This window comes from Grammomys surdaster, unplaced genomic scaffold (genome assembly GCF_004785775.1).
Source record: "Grammomys surdaster isolate TR1022 unplaced genomic scaffold, NIH_TR_1.0 126158, whole genome shotgun sequence".
NCBI lineage: Eukaryota > Metazoa > Chordata > Mammalia > Rodentia > Muridae > Grammomys > Grammomys surdaster.
In genome coordinates this window covers 7,206,058-7,222,285 of record NW_021620966.1, presented here as the reverse complement: position 1 = coordinate 7,222,285, position 16,228 = coordinate 7,206,058, and the positions used below count along the sequence as shown (strand labels likewise).

The following is a 16,228-nucleotide window of genomic DNA, read 5'->3' as shown; positions in this document are numbered from 1 at the left end:
CCAAAAACATTATCAAAAGGAAAAACAAGTACATAAACCATATACTCAGTGCTATGATGAAATTTATGCTTTAAAAAATCAACATTTTATTATTGTAAAATATTCAGGCAGACTGAAAGTGTACAGACAGAAACCCAAGAGACTGTTGATTAATATTGTAGGATAGAAAGCCTTCCTAGAGTGGTATAAGTACTTGAAAAATTAAGTTTTGTACAACTCTGTAAATTTACTAAAAACTACTGTCTCATGTTAAAAGTGAACTTTATAATATGTAAATTATACATGAGTAAATGTATTGATTTTTCTCAGAAGAACCAGTTATATTCACTGAAATTCACACACACACACACACACACACACACACACACACAATCACTACAAAGAGTCAGCTAATGGATTGTACTGTAATCAAGGTGGAAAGAAAATACCACTTCGGGAATCTCTCAACGGAAACCAGAGGAAAGTCATCCCTTTAATACCATTTATTCTTGTTGTCATCCAGACACTGGGTTAGTAGCAAGAATATTATTTGTCACCTACACCAAAATGGGTGAGTGGAAAGTTAAAAGTACTCTTTAAGTAGATCATACAATGATCTATTGAAAGAAAATGTAATTGCAACTAAAAACGTATGGATTATATGGGCTGGAGAGATGACTCGGTGGTTAAGAGCATTGGTTGCTCTTCCAGATGACCTGGTTTCAATTCTCAGCACCTACATAGCAACACATGATCTGATCTGTAACTGCACTTCCAGAGGATCTGATGCCCTCTTATGATCTCCACAGGCTTGCTCACATAAAATGAACAGATAATTATACAAGAAAAACACTCATACATAGAATAAAGTTTATTATTTGCAAATAATACAGTTTAAGTTATATTTTATAAACCTCTGTTCTTAAAAAAATCTTCAAAGTAAATCAAACTGTCACACACCATAATGAATCAGACACAAAGATTATACTAACTGTTTTTCTTTTAGTTATAATTCTGTACATGGATAACTTGTTTTAGATGACAGGTAAGTGCATAAAACGTATTGGATATTGAAAGTATAAAATGTAATGTGCGATTCCACAGCTTCCATTTGAATTCCTAATTCTAACAGTAAAGAAGTCCAAAGGTTACAGACTTTGTGTCAGTTACAGTTTTTAAATAATGAGAAAGTAAAGATGAACCAAAATAAAGAGAAAATCAGTCATCTAAATTACTGAAATTATCAGTATTCATGTTACCTGCAATCTAAGTCAAAACCCAACACTTCTTTACATTACACCTTAAAGACGTTTAAATAAATTCTATCCAGCCTTTAAATAAATTATAGCCAACTTTTATTACCATAGATTTAATTCAGGTTACTGTATGACCTTTTTAATATAAAGGGAAAGTATGGAGATACGTTATCCAAAAGATGATTACGTTACCCCTGCTGTAAAATAGCTTACCAGTGATTATGAGAACACTAGAATAACTTACTTTTTCTCCTGGAGGACCAATGGGGCCTTGTGGACCAGGAAGTCCCTGTTATAAAAGAATTTATTTAATGTCAGAAATCATTTCACAAGGACATGTCTTCACATGATAATGAAATCTATAACAGTTGGATTGATCTCTAACTCTCTCTCTCTCTCTCTCTCTCTCTCTCTCTCTCATCTCTCCCTCTCCCTTCCCCTACCTCCCCCTCTCCTTTTTGCTGTTCTGGTCTTCTTTCTGAAACACACACACACACACACACAGAGAGAGAGAGAGAGAGAGAGAGAGAGAGAGAGAGAGAGAGAGACCCCCCTCCTTCCTTCACTTTACAGAGTGTTTTAGAAGTTTTCATAAACTCCTCTTTGCAAGAGCTTATAATATGATTCTATTCAGAACCTTCTGCAGGTGTGGCTTTTTATCCTGGCACCCTTTGACTGCTGGATAAGTCCTTTTTCTTTTGAACATGTAAAAGGGAATTGGTTTTTTTTACATTCAAAATTGAAATATATTTGGCCTTATACAGAATATTCTGACATTAAGAAATTTAAATAAAGCAATCTTAACCCCTTATCTCCCAGGAAAAATAGTGGCTTACTTGAGGTCCTGGATTTCCTTGCTGACCTGGTGGTCCAGGCTCCCCTTGGGGACCCTACATAGGAAGAAATAAAGCAATTAATAAGGCTTTTGTATTATAGTTTTTCTCTAATTATTGAAAATTAACTCCAGTGTTCTGAAGTTAACACAAGTTTATAGATATTAACTACATACCATATTTCCTTTTGGTCCTTGGGGGCCGTCTATACCTCCAATACCCTTCAATGAAGAAAAAAATAGATTTAAAATTTTAGATATTAAAAGAGAAAATAAAAGAAATCCTTTAATAATATGCTAGCTATGCTGATTGAAGATTCTTTTAAAATTAACAGAAATGAGAATTTAGTATTTAACAAAAATTAGGGAAGTCTTGTATATTGCCTCCCATTCATGTCTACAATGAAGATAATCTAGCATCTTTTTCCATTGAATGCTATGATTAATCATGAAAAGTATAAGACCTACCTAAACAGACAGAAAGAGCGAGGATGGAGAGAGAGATCAATTAACATGACAGCCAGCATCCATAGAACTCAGAGTATAGCAGGCCAGTAAACTAGTTTTTCTACAGTTATATACATATACTTATATGTATGCATTCACATACACATATGAATATACATATACACATATACATTTGGAAACAAGCTTTATTCTAGAAAACCAAGTATGTTCACATACAGGCTGCCCAGGAGGTCCTGGAGTGCCCCTTGGTCCCAGCAAGCCTCGTGGACCCTGAGAAGAATATGAGAAAAAAAGAACACTTGCATAAGAAATGCCCTCAAAACAGGTCTCTTTCAATGAAAGTGAAAAATATTTATTCATCTTCTATCAGTGTACTGAAAAGAATTATTGAAAGTACCATTGTATGGAATACAAATATTAAATTTTTATACAGACACAAAAGGAAAAAATAGATAACAATGTTGGGTATAGAAACTTTCTTAGATTCAATTTATTTACACATGAATCCCTTGTAATTTTTTTAAAAGCAAAATAGTCTAATTTTCTTAGTAAGATAACTTTGTTTCATTTTCTAACTTGATTTGGCACACTTAATTTTGTTATGATGACACAGACTGAACAAACAGAAAAGCCCAGACTGTCATTCATTTTCCTTTTAGATAAGTTACATCTAGGGAGAGCATTCATGTAAGAACAAACAGCTGGGTATTTATCTATGCAGATTATAGAACCATCTTCTACATTGAAAGGTTTTAAATTATTAACAGTTACACTCAAATCCCCCTTCTGACTCTTTCTCCTCAAAATTTTTCCCAGCTTTAGAAAAGTAAGGGTAATAATAATTTACTCTATTTTCTTTACTGTAATTGACCTGGTCGACTTAATAATGAAGCAAATGAAAGCTGAAGTTGGGAAGCCTTTTCAAGTCTGGTTCTTTTCCTGAGCTAGCTTTGGATAAATGTCCTCCACTGACCTTCCTTATTATCAACATTTACTGGAGAGGAGTCATATAATCTTTGAGTAGTATGTAACATCTTAGTACCTTGCTTCTGAAAAGAAGGTTAATTTACATATAAAAATCAATTGTAGAACTACTGATGGTATAAGAAAATAAATTTATTTATATTAAAAAAACTGCAATAAGACCTAAATAATAACAATTTTAACCAGCAAGGTGCTACAGTTCACAAAGCGTTTTCTCGTGTCATGAAGGTTTTCTTCACAAGGAAAAGCAACAGTGTACACCCTGGATTTTTAATATGAAAATTCCTTGGCTAATTTGTGTAAAATGCAATGTTTCCTGAGTTTAGCATTGCCTAACTAAACAAGCCACTATAACTCATAAAAGAGATTGGTATTTAAAAACAAAGAAAATAATTGCTTACAGCTTCACCTGGAAGACCTCTAGGCCCGATCTCCCCATCTTCTCCCTATGGGTGACAAAAGTAGAGGAGTCCTATTAGAGGAGTGTGACTTCAAAAGGACTTTGTTCTTTGGTGGTTTAATTGTAAACAAGTTTAAAACAAGTAAAATCTTAGTATACCCTCATTCCATCATCACCAGGGAGGCCAGGTGGACCTTGTGGTCCTCTTTCCCCCTAAGGAATAAACAGAAACAGGATAAATACAGGAATCAATGTGATTGTTTCTGAGTACATAAGACAGTCAACACAACCACATACAACAGGACACGTGTCCTGCAAACTTACCTCACTTGGACCTTTCTTAGAGTAGTTCCAACAGTACAATTTTAAACTCTAACATGCTTTACAAATTAGTATGCTAGAAAATTCCCCCCTCAATTATTAATAAAAAATGATTTAAAGAAAATATATGTAAAATATTTTCAGGCTGTTATTAAGAAATGAATCATTCAGAAAATTATTTATGAGTGTCGTAAGAATGGGTACACTTGGCCATCATTTTGTTTCTTAATTTCTGGATAATTAATATTAAATCAGCAAAACTCATGAAAGCTAAAGCTTAAAGGGATTTAGGATTTATTTCACAAAACAAAAATGTATGTGCATTCTATTATGTGTTAGGTGAACACAGTTACTTTGTTAGGTGACTATACGATGAAATTTTCCTTTCTCCAATTTACCTAAATACAGTCCTAGGTTTGTTCTTCATTCTGGTGAAGAAAGATACAAATAACCAATTCTTATTGTTTTTAAAACTGTCTCCCAATTTCCCACTAACAAATAACCTAAGAGTTGTTACAATTCAGCACGCTGATTTCTTTTTCTGTACAATGAATAAGTTCTTGCATTGAAGTGTGCATCACAAAGAAACAATATGTCACCAGGATGTCTGCAGATGTCCTCATCTGAGTTATTTCCACAGAAAAGACATAAACAATATGGCAATGCTCAAAAATAATATTCTCATTTAAATTCTCCGTCTCTTCTATCAAAGTATCTTCCTCACATCTGTAAGCACAGAGATTCTGCCTCTATCTTTTTGCACATAAAGAATACTTGAATGGCTACAAGTAGTGAAAAAACATACTGGCACTATGTACAAAGTTGTATCTACATTTTCTCAGTATCCAATAAATATAAAAATTTACCTACTGTTTGTGTTAATTTTGTCTTCTGATTTCCAAAAGTATATCAAAACCACCTAAGCTCCTAAGATTACTATTACATCTTCGATAAAAATGAGGTAAAGTTATCTTACCCTGTGACCTTTGTCACCTGGCAGACCTGGTAGTCCATCAAACCCTCGGTCTCCCTGTAAAATTGTAATCATATTTCCATCATATTCACATTCTGAGTAGGAACTCTAATGTCAGTGTAAATTTCAAAATATTTTATATTAAATTATAATACTGTCAAGGATAAAGTGCCAAACATGGTCCGAATACAAAATTATAAAGTCCAGACCTTAGACCCAGGTTCTCCTGGCATGCCTCTTCCTCCATCAGCACCTGGACGGCCCTAAAAATGAGAAATGCAAGATTAATCAAAGGGGTCACATAACAGTAAATACAAATAAACAAAACCAATGACTGAAGTTTCATCTCAAAGTGCACAAGTAAAAAAAAAAAGTCATACCCTCTTTCCAGGTTTTCCCGTTGGACCAGGAGGACCTTGGACACCTCGAGGACCCTATATGAAAACATTAGAATCAACACAGAAATCTTAATCAGTCGAAGTCAAACGAGATGGTTTGAGAAACCATTATTCTCTGTGTTCTTCTGCAATTATTTAATCACAAGATTGTTTCGCCATAAAAATTCTGACCAACTAGAAATCAGAAAAGCAATAGCCTTAAGTAGCTTCTCATATTGCAAAGTATTTTATATGGATGTGAACACAGTCAAACAAAAGAAATATAATGATATACTTTTTAGTTTTTATGATCACCTGTGCGTTCAGTTGTCAGAAAGATGGTTTCTGTGTAGCGGTCATCGAACTATGTCAATGCCATCATGATTTCAAGTACTTGACCATTTTTCTTTTCATTGTTTAAATGTCCTCTCCTAGATGATTCATCTCCCAAACCACTGATCATATTGGACTTAATCACCTTTCAAGCTCAGTGGAATCTCCTATAACATGATTATCTGTTAAAGTTTTCAACTAAATCTCGGTGATAGTTTTCAACTATCCACAAAGTCATGATGATCATGTTCAAACTGGGAACATGCACTCACTGAAGGCTAAAAATATTTGTTCTGGAAATGTAAGGATGGCAGTGTCTAATCTTTGGACGTCAGAAAGCATAGCTTAAAAAAATACTAGAGAACAGTCTATCACGAATCTAACCACAAGGGAAGAGAAATACTAACTCAACAAATGATGCTAGGTTCTTTTTTTATACTTAATGAACTAATTTTATTTTACATGTATGTCCTTGGGTATATGTAAGTGCACCATACATATGCATGAGCCTGTGGACATTAGAAGAGGACATCAGGTGCTCTAGAACTGAACTTAAAGGTTGTTGGTAGCATGCTGAGAACCAAACCTGGAACTTCTGAACATAATACACTTAGTTGATGAACTAAAACAGATGAATATATGTGTGTGTGTGTGTGTGTGTGTGTGTGTGTGTGTGCGTCTGTGTTGCTTTGTAAATTTAATGAGCAATAATCTTTCAATACTCTTATGTAGTGTATTTTAATATTTTTCTTAAATTCCCAGTGAACCAGTCAGTGTTTTCCATTTTTTTTACATCAATGTTAATTAAGCAATGAAAGCAAGGCTAACACATCTTGGGCTGGTTAAATGCTGTTATCAATATTCTAAGGGTTTTGTCACAAGAAGTTGTGGTGTCTACACAATGAGATATTTATTACCAAGAAAAAGAGAGGACTGAAGGAGCTGAAGGGGTTTGCAACCCCATGAGAAGAACAACAATGTCAACCAACCAGAATCCCTAGAGCTCCCAGGGACTAAACACCAACCAAAGAGTAAACATGGAGGGACCCATGGCTCCTGCCACATATGTAGCAGAGAATGGCTTGTTGACATCAATGGGAGGAGAGGCCCTTGGTCTTGTGAAGGCTCAATGACACAGTGTAGGAGAATGCCAGAGTGGAGAGGTGGGAATGGGAGGTTGGGTGGGGAAGCACCCTCATAAAAGCAGGGGGAAGGGGAGCTTCTTGCAGTTCCACCAACAGGAGCAGGGGCTGTCCCTGAATCTGTTGCCTGCCTGCTTGTTGATTCCATTCCCCTAACTGGACTGCATTGTCTGGCCTCAGTGGGAGAGGATGTCCTTAGCTCTGCAGTGATTCTATGTGTGGGGGACAGGAGGTAGTGGGGGTTGAGGAGGGAGAAATTGGTGGAATGCATGATGTGGTACTGGGAGGAGAAGGGGATAATATTGGGATGTAAAGTGAATAAATAAGTCGTTTTTTCAAAACAGAAGTACAGCTTCTAGTACCACAATCATGTTTTAGTGAATGGCCCAACACCCATGAGTATATATGAGCAGCACAAACTGGAGACAGTGGGTCCTTTAAAAGAACACAGCTGGAAATTTAAGTGTTTTTTGGATAGTCTGTTGTGTTTTAGAAAAGAAAAAAAGAAAACAGGAAAAACATGAACAGAAAAAGGATATCAGGTGGAGGAGATCAGAGAGTGATGGTGGGGATAGATCATGTTAGGAGGAGTTGGTAGGAAAGATGATTGAAATATCTCATTTGATCCTCTTAAAGAACTAATGAAACATTATAAAAAAGATTTAATAAAATAATTGTTGTAATTTATAGAACATTTTTATCTTAATCATAGTTACAAAAGTATATAATGGGCTCTAATTATATTATTCCTTATCATTTTTAAATGAATTTAATTATAGTGAAGAAAATGGTATCATTAGGAAAGACTAAAGAGAGAGTAATGGTGGGTGAATATAACCAAAATATATGCATGCATAAAAACTGCATAGAAATACATTATTAGGTATGATTAAAGTATGATTACAAAGCCATGAAGAAAAAAGGAAAACAACGAGAAGGAAAACAACAAATACGGAACTCCACAGTCAACATGAATTTATATTTTAAGTTTATTGGATGGTATTCTCATTAAAAATGAGTAATTTGAAATCACATTGTTATAATTTTTGTTTTCTTGTTTCTACCATAAATATGACAACATAACATCTCTCTCTAGTACACAAAGGTCTGACATTAAGTGAGCTAAACAATTGTCATGAAAAAAAATGCTAAGTTTATTGTCTTGAAAAGATTTGGGCTCAAGAAACGAGGAGAGAACCTGGTAACACAGCTGCAATCACTTTTTTAGCCAATAGAATCATGTAAAGGTCATCTGCTCTCAAACCAGCAAGGTCCACTATTCAAATTAGTTGGTTGTGTAATTAACAAACTAATGGAAAATAAATGGTGTACTCAGATTTTTTTTCAATTAAAGTCATGGAATTCACTTAAATGTGATGTAAATGCATTCTTTACTCCTAACATTTCAGTGGTTTTATTGTTTCTACAAAAGTAGAAACAATAAAAATAAATAAAGAAAGAACAAATTATTGGTTCTTACCTGAGGACCTGGATCCCCACTCTCACCTTTGGCTCCAGCTGAACCAGGACCTCCCTGAGGAGAAAGCAAAACAGACCACCAATTAATGTTAAGTCACCAATGGTCTTTAATTCACTCAAAATAAATTTATTTTCTGGAAAATAAATAATATTTTCTTGATCAGTTTGATATTTCTCATGCAATTACCTATTCAAGTCCTATGTCTAAAGTATGGCACTTTGAGGCATATCAAGTGCATACTGAAATATGCACCATGTATAAAGATCTGTATTCCAGTTACAACTGAACAGAAGCCAATATTGAAATAACACTGATATTTTCTTTAAAATTTTTACTGTAACAAACATTGTCTGGTAAACAAGGTCTCTGAGTAGCCACTGCATTGTGAGTTACTACTAGGACAGTGAATTTTCAGAGTCAAGCACACACTGAGTTCATTCACACAGTAAGTGTTGTGCAAAACCAACTCTTTATAAACATATAATTCTCAGGTAGTGCATTTTATAGTATTAAACTGTTTTAGAAAGATGCTATTAGTGACATTATTATTATTGTGAAATAATATCAGAGTATTTTTCTGATTGTTTTGATTTTTTCTATAAAAATGAATCATTATAACAAATATAGCTTACAAATATTTATATAATTTAAACAGTACAATGATGCCAAGTAAATTAACTGCAAGGGAAAATTAATTGCTTTAGAAAGGAGTTATGGAATTTAAGAATATATACTATGCATACATACTGTATAAAAGTTTATAATATAAAAAATTAATATAGTTGTTATAGATTAATTTGCGTGTTCACTGAGTTACAACAAAACAAAACAGTCAAAACTTGATAAATCTGAAAGAAGCTTTCTAGAGCCTCCTAGTGGCAACAAAGTAAAATAACTCCTATTCTGTCTCCAAAGAAAGATGAGAAGTCAAGAAGAATGTATGTTTAAATTTTCAAAATTATAACGATAACTTCCAAGATTCTAATAAAGAACTCTTGGAACTAATTTCCTATAATAAAATGAGGGCAATGTATTAAATTAAATTTTTATCACTGGACTGAATACAATTATAGAGTGGTCAGGATGTTTTTAACTTATTGGGTGGGTTTCATTCTCTGTATATATGCATGACTTGCTCTGTAGATTGTAGTTACATTCTTTTACATATAATCAAAATTATCACGTATTTGACAGGAAAGAAGATAAACAAGAATATCATTTCTAACTTCTCTCCTAAAATTTTGTAAAGCATTTCTGTATTCCTCTAGTTTGTATATACTTTACTTGTATCACTAACATGCAAATAAAATGTATTTCTTTTTTTTTTTTTTTTTTTTTTATTGGATGTTTTATTTACATTTCATATGTTGTCCCCTTACCCCATCCCCCACCCACCCAGGAACCCCCAATCCCCTCACACCTCCTCCTTCTTCTTTGTGGATGTAACCTCTATCTACCCCCCCACTCCCACCTCCCCACCCTCAAAACTCCCACCCCCTGGGGCGTCCAGCCTTCATGAGGTCAAGGATCTCATCTTCCACCTGTGCCCAGCAGGGCCCTCCACTCTTATATATTCAGCTAAGGCCCTGGATCCCTCCATAAGTGCTCCCAGGCTGGTGGTTTAGACCCTGGGAGCTGTGGTTGGTTGGTATTGTTGCTCTCCTCATGGGGCCACAAATCCTTTCAGCTCCTTCAGTCTTCACTCTAACTCCTCCATTGAGAACCCCATAATCACTTCAATGGCTAGTTGTGAGCATCTGCCTCTGAATATGTCAGACTCTTGAAGACCTCTGAGGAGACATCCATATCAGGCTCTTATCAGCATGCACTTCCTGACTTCCACATCAGCATCTACCTTTGGTGACTGCACATGGGATGGATACTCAGGTGGAAAGGTCTTCAGACGGCCCCTCCTTCAGTTTTTGTCCCTCGCTTTGTCTCCATATTTGCTCCCTTGAGTATTTTGTTGCTCCTTCTAAGAAGGACCGAATCACCCCCACTTGGTCTTCCTTCTTTATGGACTTCATATGGCCTGTGAGTTGCATCTTGGGCATTTTAAGGTTCTGGGCTAATATCCAATAATCAGTGAGTGAATACCATGTGTGTTCTTTTGTGATTGGCTTACCTCACTCAGTATGATAATTTCTAGTTCCATCCATTTACCTAGGAACCTCTCAAATTCATTGTTTTTAATAGCTGAGTAATACTCCATTGTGTAAATATACCACATTTTTTGAATCCATTCCTCAGTTGAAGGACATCTGGGTTCTTTCCAGCTCCTGGCTATTATAAATAAGGCTGCTATGAACATAGTTGAGCATATGTCCTTATTATATGTTCGAGCACCTTCTGGGTATATGCCTAGGAGTGGTATAGCTGGATCCTCGGGTAATGCTATGTCCAATTTTCTGAGGAACCGCCACACTGATTTCCAAAGTGGTTGCACCATCTTGCAGTCCCACCAACAATGGAGGAGTGTTCCTCTTTCTCCACACCCTCGCCAGCATCTACTATCACCTGAGTTTTTAATCTTAGCCATTCTGACTGGTATGAGATGGAATCTCAGGGTTGTTTTGATTTGCATTTCCCTGACGACTAAGGATGCCGAGCATTTCTTTAGGTGCTTCTCGGCCATTCGAGTTTCTTCTGTTGAAAATTCTTTGTTAAGCTCTATACCCCATTTTTTAATAGGGTAATTTGGTTGCCTGGAGTCTAATTTCTTGAGTTCTTTGTATATATTGGATATTAGCCCTCTATCAGATGAAGGATTGGTAAAGATCTTTTCCCAATTTGTTGGTTGTCGTTTTGTCCTATTGACAGTGTCCTTTGCCTTACAGAAACTTTGCAATTTTATGAAGTCCCATTTGTCAATTCTCGATCTTAGAGCATATGCCATTGGAGTTCTGTTCAGGAACTTTTCCCCTGTGCCCAAGTATTCGAGGCTTTTCCCCACCTTCTCTTCTATTAGTTTCAGTGTATCTGGTTTTATGTGGAGGTCCTTTATCCACTTAGATTTGAGCTTTGTACAAGGGGATAAGAATGGATCAATTTTCATTCTTCTACATGTTGTCCTCCAGTTGAACCAGCACCATTTGTTGAAAATGCTGTCCTTTTTCCACTGGACAGTTTTAGCTCCTTTGTCAAAGATCAAGTGACCATAGGAGTGTGGGTTCATTTCTGGGTCTTCAATTCTATTCCATTGATCTTCCTGCCTGTCTCTGTACCAATACCAGGTAGTTTTTATCACTATTGCTCTGTAGTACAGCTTGAGGTCAGGGATGGTGATTCCTCCCGAAGTTCTTTTATTGTTGAGAATAGTTTTCGCTATCCTAGGTTTTTTGTTATTCCATATGAATTTGAGAATTTCCTTTTCTAACTCTGTGAAGAATTGAGTTGGGATTTTAATGGGGATTGCATTGAATCTGTAGATTGCTTTTGGCAAGATGGCCATTTTTATTATATTAATCCTGCCAATCCATGAGCATGGGAGATCTTTCCATCTTCTGAGATCTTCTTCAATTTCTTTCTTCAGAGACTTGAAGTTCTTGTCATACAGGTCTTTCACTTGCTTGGTTAGATTCACACCAAGGTATTTTATATTATTTGCAACTATTGTGAAGGGTGTCATTTCCCTAATTTCTTTTTCAGTCTGTTTAATCTTTCATGTAGAGGAAGGCTACTGATTTGTTTGAGTTGATTTTATAACCAGCCACTTTGCTGAAGTTGTTTATCAGGTTTAGGAGTTCTCTGGTGGAAGTTTGGGGGTCACTTAAGTATACTATCATATCATCTGCAAATAGCGATATTTTGACTTCTTCCTTTCCTATTTGTATCCCTTTGACTTCTTTTTGTTGTCTAATTGCTCTGGCTAAGACTTCCAGTACTATATTGAATAGGTAGGGGGAGAGTGGGCAGCCTTGTCTAGTCCCTGATCTTAGTGGGATTGCTTCAAGTTTCTCTCCATTTAGCTTGATGTTGGCTACTGGTTTGCTGTAAATTGCTTTTACTATGTTTAGGTAGGGGCCTTGAATTCCTGATCTTTCCAAGACTTTTATCATGAAGGGATGTTGAATTTTGTCAAATGCTTTCTCAGCATCTAGTGAGATAATCATATGGTTTTTTTCTTTAAGTTTGTTTATATAGTGGATTACATTGATGGATTTCCGAATATTGAACCATCCCTGCATTCCTGGGATAAAACCTACTTGATCATGATGGATGATTGTTTTGATGTGGTCTTGGATTCGGTTTGCTAGAATTTTATTGAGTATTTTTGCATCAATGTTCATAAGGGAGATTGGTCTGAAGTTCTCTTTCTTTGTTGGGTCCTTGTGGGGTTTGGGAATGAGTGTAATTGTAGCTTCATAGAACGAATTGGGTAGTGTTCCTTCTGTCTCTATTTTGTGGAATAGTTTGAAGAGAATTGGTATTAGGTCTTCCTTGAAGGTCTGATAGAATTTAGCACTAAAACCATCTGGTCCTGGGCTTTTTTTAGTGGGGAGACTTTTAATGACTGCTGCTATTTCCTGAGGGGTTATGGGACTATTTAGATGGTTTATCTGCTCCTGGTTTAATTTTGGTACCTGGTATCTGTCTAGGAAATTGTCCATTTCATCCAGGTTTTCCAGTTTTGTTGAGTATAGGCCTTTGTAGTAGGATCTGATGATTTTTTGAATTTCTTCAGTTTCTGTTGTTATGTCTCCCTTTTCAGTTCTGATTTTATTAATTTGGATACTGTCTCTGTGCCCTCTGGTTAATCTGGCTAAGGGTTTATCTATCTTGTTGATTTTCTCAAAGAACCAACTCCTGGTTTTATTGATATTTTGTATTGTTCTTTCTGTTTCTATTTGGTTGATTTCAGCCCTGAGTTTGATTATTTCCTGCCTTCTACTCCTCCTGGGTGTATTTGCTTCTTTTTGTTCTAGAGCTTTTAGTTGTGCAGTCAACTTGTTAGTGTGTGCTCTTTCCAGTTTCTTTTTGTAGGCACTTAGAGCTATGAGCTTTCCTCTTAGCACTGCCTTCATGGAGTCCCACAAGTTTTGGTATGATGTGTCCTCATTTTCATTGAATTCTAAAAAGTCTTTTATTTCTTTCTTTATTTCTTCCTTGACCAAGTCATCATTGAGTAGAGAGTTGTTCAGTTTCCATGTGTACGTGGGTTTTCCATTGTTTTTGTCATTATTAAAGACCAGTCTTAGTCCGTGGTGATCTGATAAGATGCAAGGGATTATTTCAATCTTTTTGTATCTGTAGAGGCTTGTTTTGTGACCAATTATATGGTCTATTTTGGAGAAGGTACCATGAGGTGCTGAGAAAAAGGTATATTCTTTTGTTTTAGGATGAAATGTTCTATAGATGTCTGTTAAGTCCATTCGGTTCATAACTTCTGTTAATGTCAAAGTGTCTCGGTTTAGTTTCTGTTTCCATGATCTGTCCATTGCTGAGAGTGGGGTGTTGAAATCCCCCACTATTATTGTGTGAGGTGTAATGTGTGTTTTGAGCTTTAGTAAAGTTTCTTTTATGTATGTAGGTGCCCTTGCATTTGGGGCATAGATGTTCAGAATTGAGAGTTCACCTTGGTAGCTTTTTCCTTTGATGAGTATGAAGTGTCCTTCCTTATCTTTTTTGATTAATTTTGGATGGAAGTCGATTTTATTTGATATTAGAATGGCTACTCCAGCTTGTTTCTTGGGGCCATTGGCTTGGAAAATTGTTTTCCACCCTTTTATTCTGAGGTAGTGTCTGTCTTTGTCACTGAGGTGTGTTTCTTGTATGCAGCAAAATTCTGGGTCTTGTTTGTGTATCCAGTCTGCTAGTCTGCGTCTTTTTATTGGGGAATTGAGACCATTGATGTTAAGAGATATTAAGGAAAAATGATTGTGGCTTCCTGTTATTTTTGTTATTAGAGGTAAAGTTATGTTTGTATAGTTATCTTCTTTTGGGGTTGTTGGAAGATTACTTCCTTGCTTTTTCTAGGTTGTAGTTTCCCTCCTTGTGTTGGCGTTTTCCATCCATTATCCTTTGAAGTGCTGGGTTTGTGGGAAGATATTGTGCAAATTTGGTTTTGTCATGGAATATCTTGGTTTCACCATCTATATTGATTGAGAGTTTTGCTGGGTATAGTAATCTGGGCTGGCAATTGTGTTCTCTTAGGGTCTGTATGATGTCCGTCCAGGCTCTTCTGGCTTTTATAGTCTCTGGTGAGAAGTCTGGTGTAATTCTTATAGGTCTGCCTTTATATGTTACTTGACCTTTTTCCCTTACTGCTTTTAGTATTTTTTCTTTGTTTTGTGCATCTGATGTTTTGATTATTATGTGACGGGAGGTATTTCTTTTCTGGTCTAGTCTATTTGGTGTTCTGTAGGCTTCTTGTATGTTTATGGGCATCTTGTTCTTTAGGTTAGGGAAGTTTTCCTCAATAATTTTGTTGAAGATATTTACTGGCCCTTTAAGTTGGGAATCTTCATTCTCATCTATACCTATTATCCTTAGGTTTGGTCTTCTCATTGTGTCCTGGATTTCCTGGATGTTTTGAGTTAGGAGTTTTTTGCATTTTGCATTTTCTTTGACAACTGTGTCAATATTTTCCACCGTATCTTCTGCATTTGAGATTCTCTCTTCTATCTCTTGTATTCGGTTGGTGATGCTTGCGTCTGTGACTCCTGATCTCTTTCTTAGGTTTTCTATCTCCATGGTTGTCTCCCTTTGAACTTTCTTTATTGTTTCTATTTCCAGTTTCAGATCCTGAATGTTTTTGTTTAATTCCTTCTTTGTGTTTTCTTGCATTTCTTTAAGGGATTTCTGTGATTCCTCTTTAAGGGCTTCTATCTGTTTACTTGTACTCTCCTGTATTTCTTTAAGGGAGTTACTTAATTCCTTCTTATAATCCTCTATCATCATCATGAGAAGTGATTTTAATTCTGAATCCTGCTTTTCAGGTGTGAAGGGGTGTTCAGGGCTTGCTATATTGGGAGAACTGGGCACTGATGATGCCAAGAAACTTTGGTTTCTGTTGCTTATGTTCTTGCGCTTGCCTTTCGCCATCTGGGTAACTCTAGTGGTACCTGCCCTCTCTGTGTAAGATTGGAATCTGTATTTCCAGTTATCTTGCTTATTGCAGAGCTCCTCGGAGTCCAGAGGTCTCTGTGGTCTTATGCCCCTAATCTCCCGGGTGGAAGAACTCCTGGGACTCAGGCCACCTCTTGGATCTGGTAATCCTTCTGTTCTGAGTGCAGTGGCTCCTCGGCTGCTCTGAGTGCAGTGGGTTCTCGATGACTCAGGATTCAGTTTCAGCTGCTCTGAGTGCAGTGGCTCCTAGATGACTCAGGATTCAGTTTCTCCACAGGACAGGAGCAGACCAACTCTGTGTCAGCTGCTCTGAGTGCAGTGGCTCCAGCTGCTCTGAGTGCAGTGGGTCCCTGATGACTCAGAATTCAGTTTCAGCTGCTCTGAGTGTAGTGACTTCTCGATGACTCAGGATTCAGTTTCTCCACAGGACAGGAGCAGACCTACTCTGTGTCTGCTCCAGTCCCAGGGACCAGGCAGGGGCCGAAGGGAAGTGGAATTCCGGAGGGGCGGGGTTTGGGTAGCTGCTGTGCCCTAGATGTCCCTGGCTCCCAGATGTATTTCTGGGGCCTAGGGAGTGAGATGGAGTTCTTACCAGCTGCTCTGAGTGCAGTGGCT

The 16,228-nt window shown here is 36.6% G+C and overlaps 1 protein-coding gene across 4 annotated transcripts in view; it reads right to left on the bottom strand.

Annotated features, from left to right (window-relative positions):
- The window catches only part of Col11a1 (collagen type XI alpha 1 chain), a 198,833-nt gene that overhangs the window by 94,222 nt on the left and 88,383 nt on the right, over nucleotides 1-16,228 (bottom strand). For all 4 annotated transcript variants that reach the window (XM_028757393.1, XM_028757395.1, XM_028757392.1 and 1 more), the window contains 10 exons: nucleotides 8,546-8,599; nucleotides 5,594-5,647; nucleotides 5,423-5,476; nucleotides 5,217-5,270; nucleotides 4,079-4,132; nucleotides 3,921-3,965; nucleotides 2,752-2,805; nucleotides 2,245-2,289; nucleotides 2,072-2,125; nucleotides 1,480-1,524 (listed from right to left, as the gene is read on the bottom strand). In XM_028757393.1, coding sequence (XP_028613226.1) covers nucleotides 1,480-1,524; nucleotides 2,072-2,125; nucleotides 2,245-2,289; nucleotides 2,752-2,805; nucleotides 3,921-3,965; nucleotides 4,079-4,132; nucleotides 5,217-5,270; nucleotides 5,423-5,476; nucleotides 5,594-5,647; nucleotides 8,546-8,599 — 513 coding nt within the window. The remainder of the gene's footprint in view (nucleotides 1-1,479; nucleotides 1,525-2,071; nucleotides 2,126-2,244; nucleotides 2,290-2,751; nucleotides 2,806-3,920; nucleotides 3,966-4,078; nucleotides 4,133-5,216; nucleotides 5,271-5,422; nucleotides 5,477-5,593; nucleotides 5,648-8,545; nucleotides 8,600-16,228) is intronic.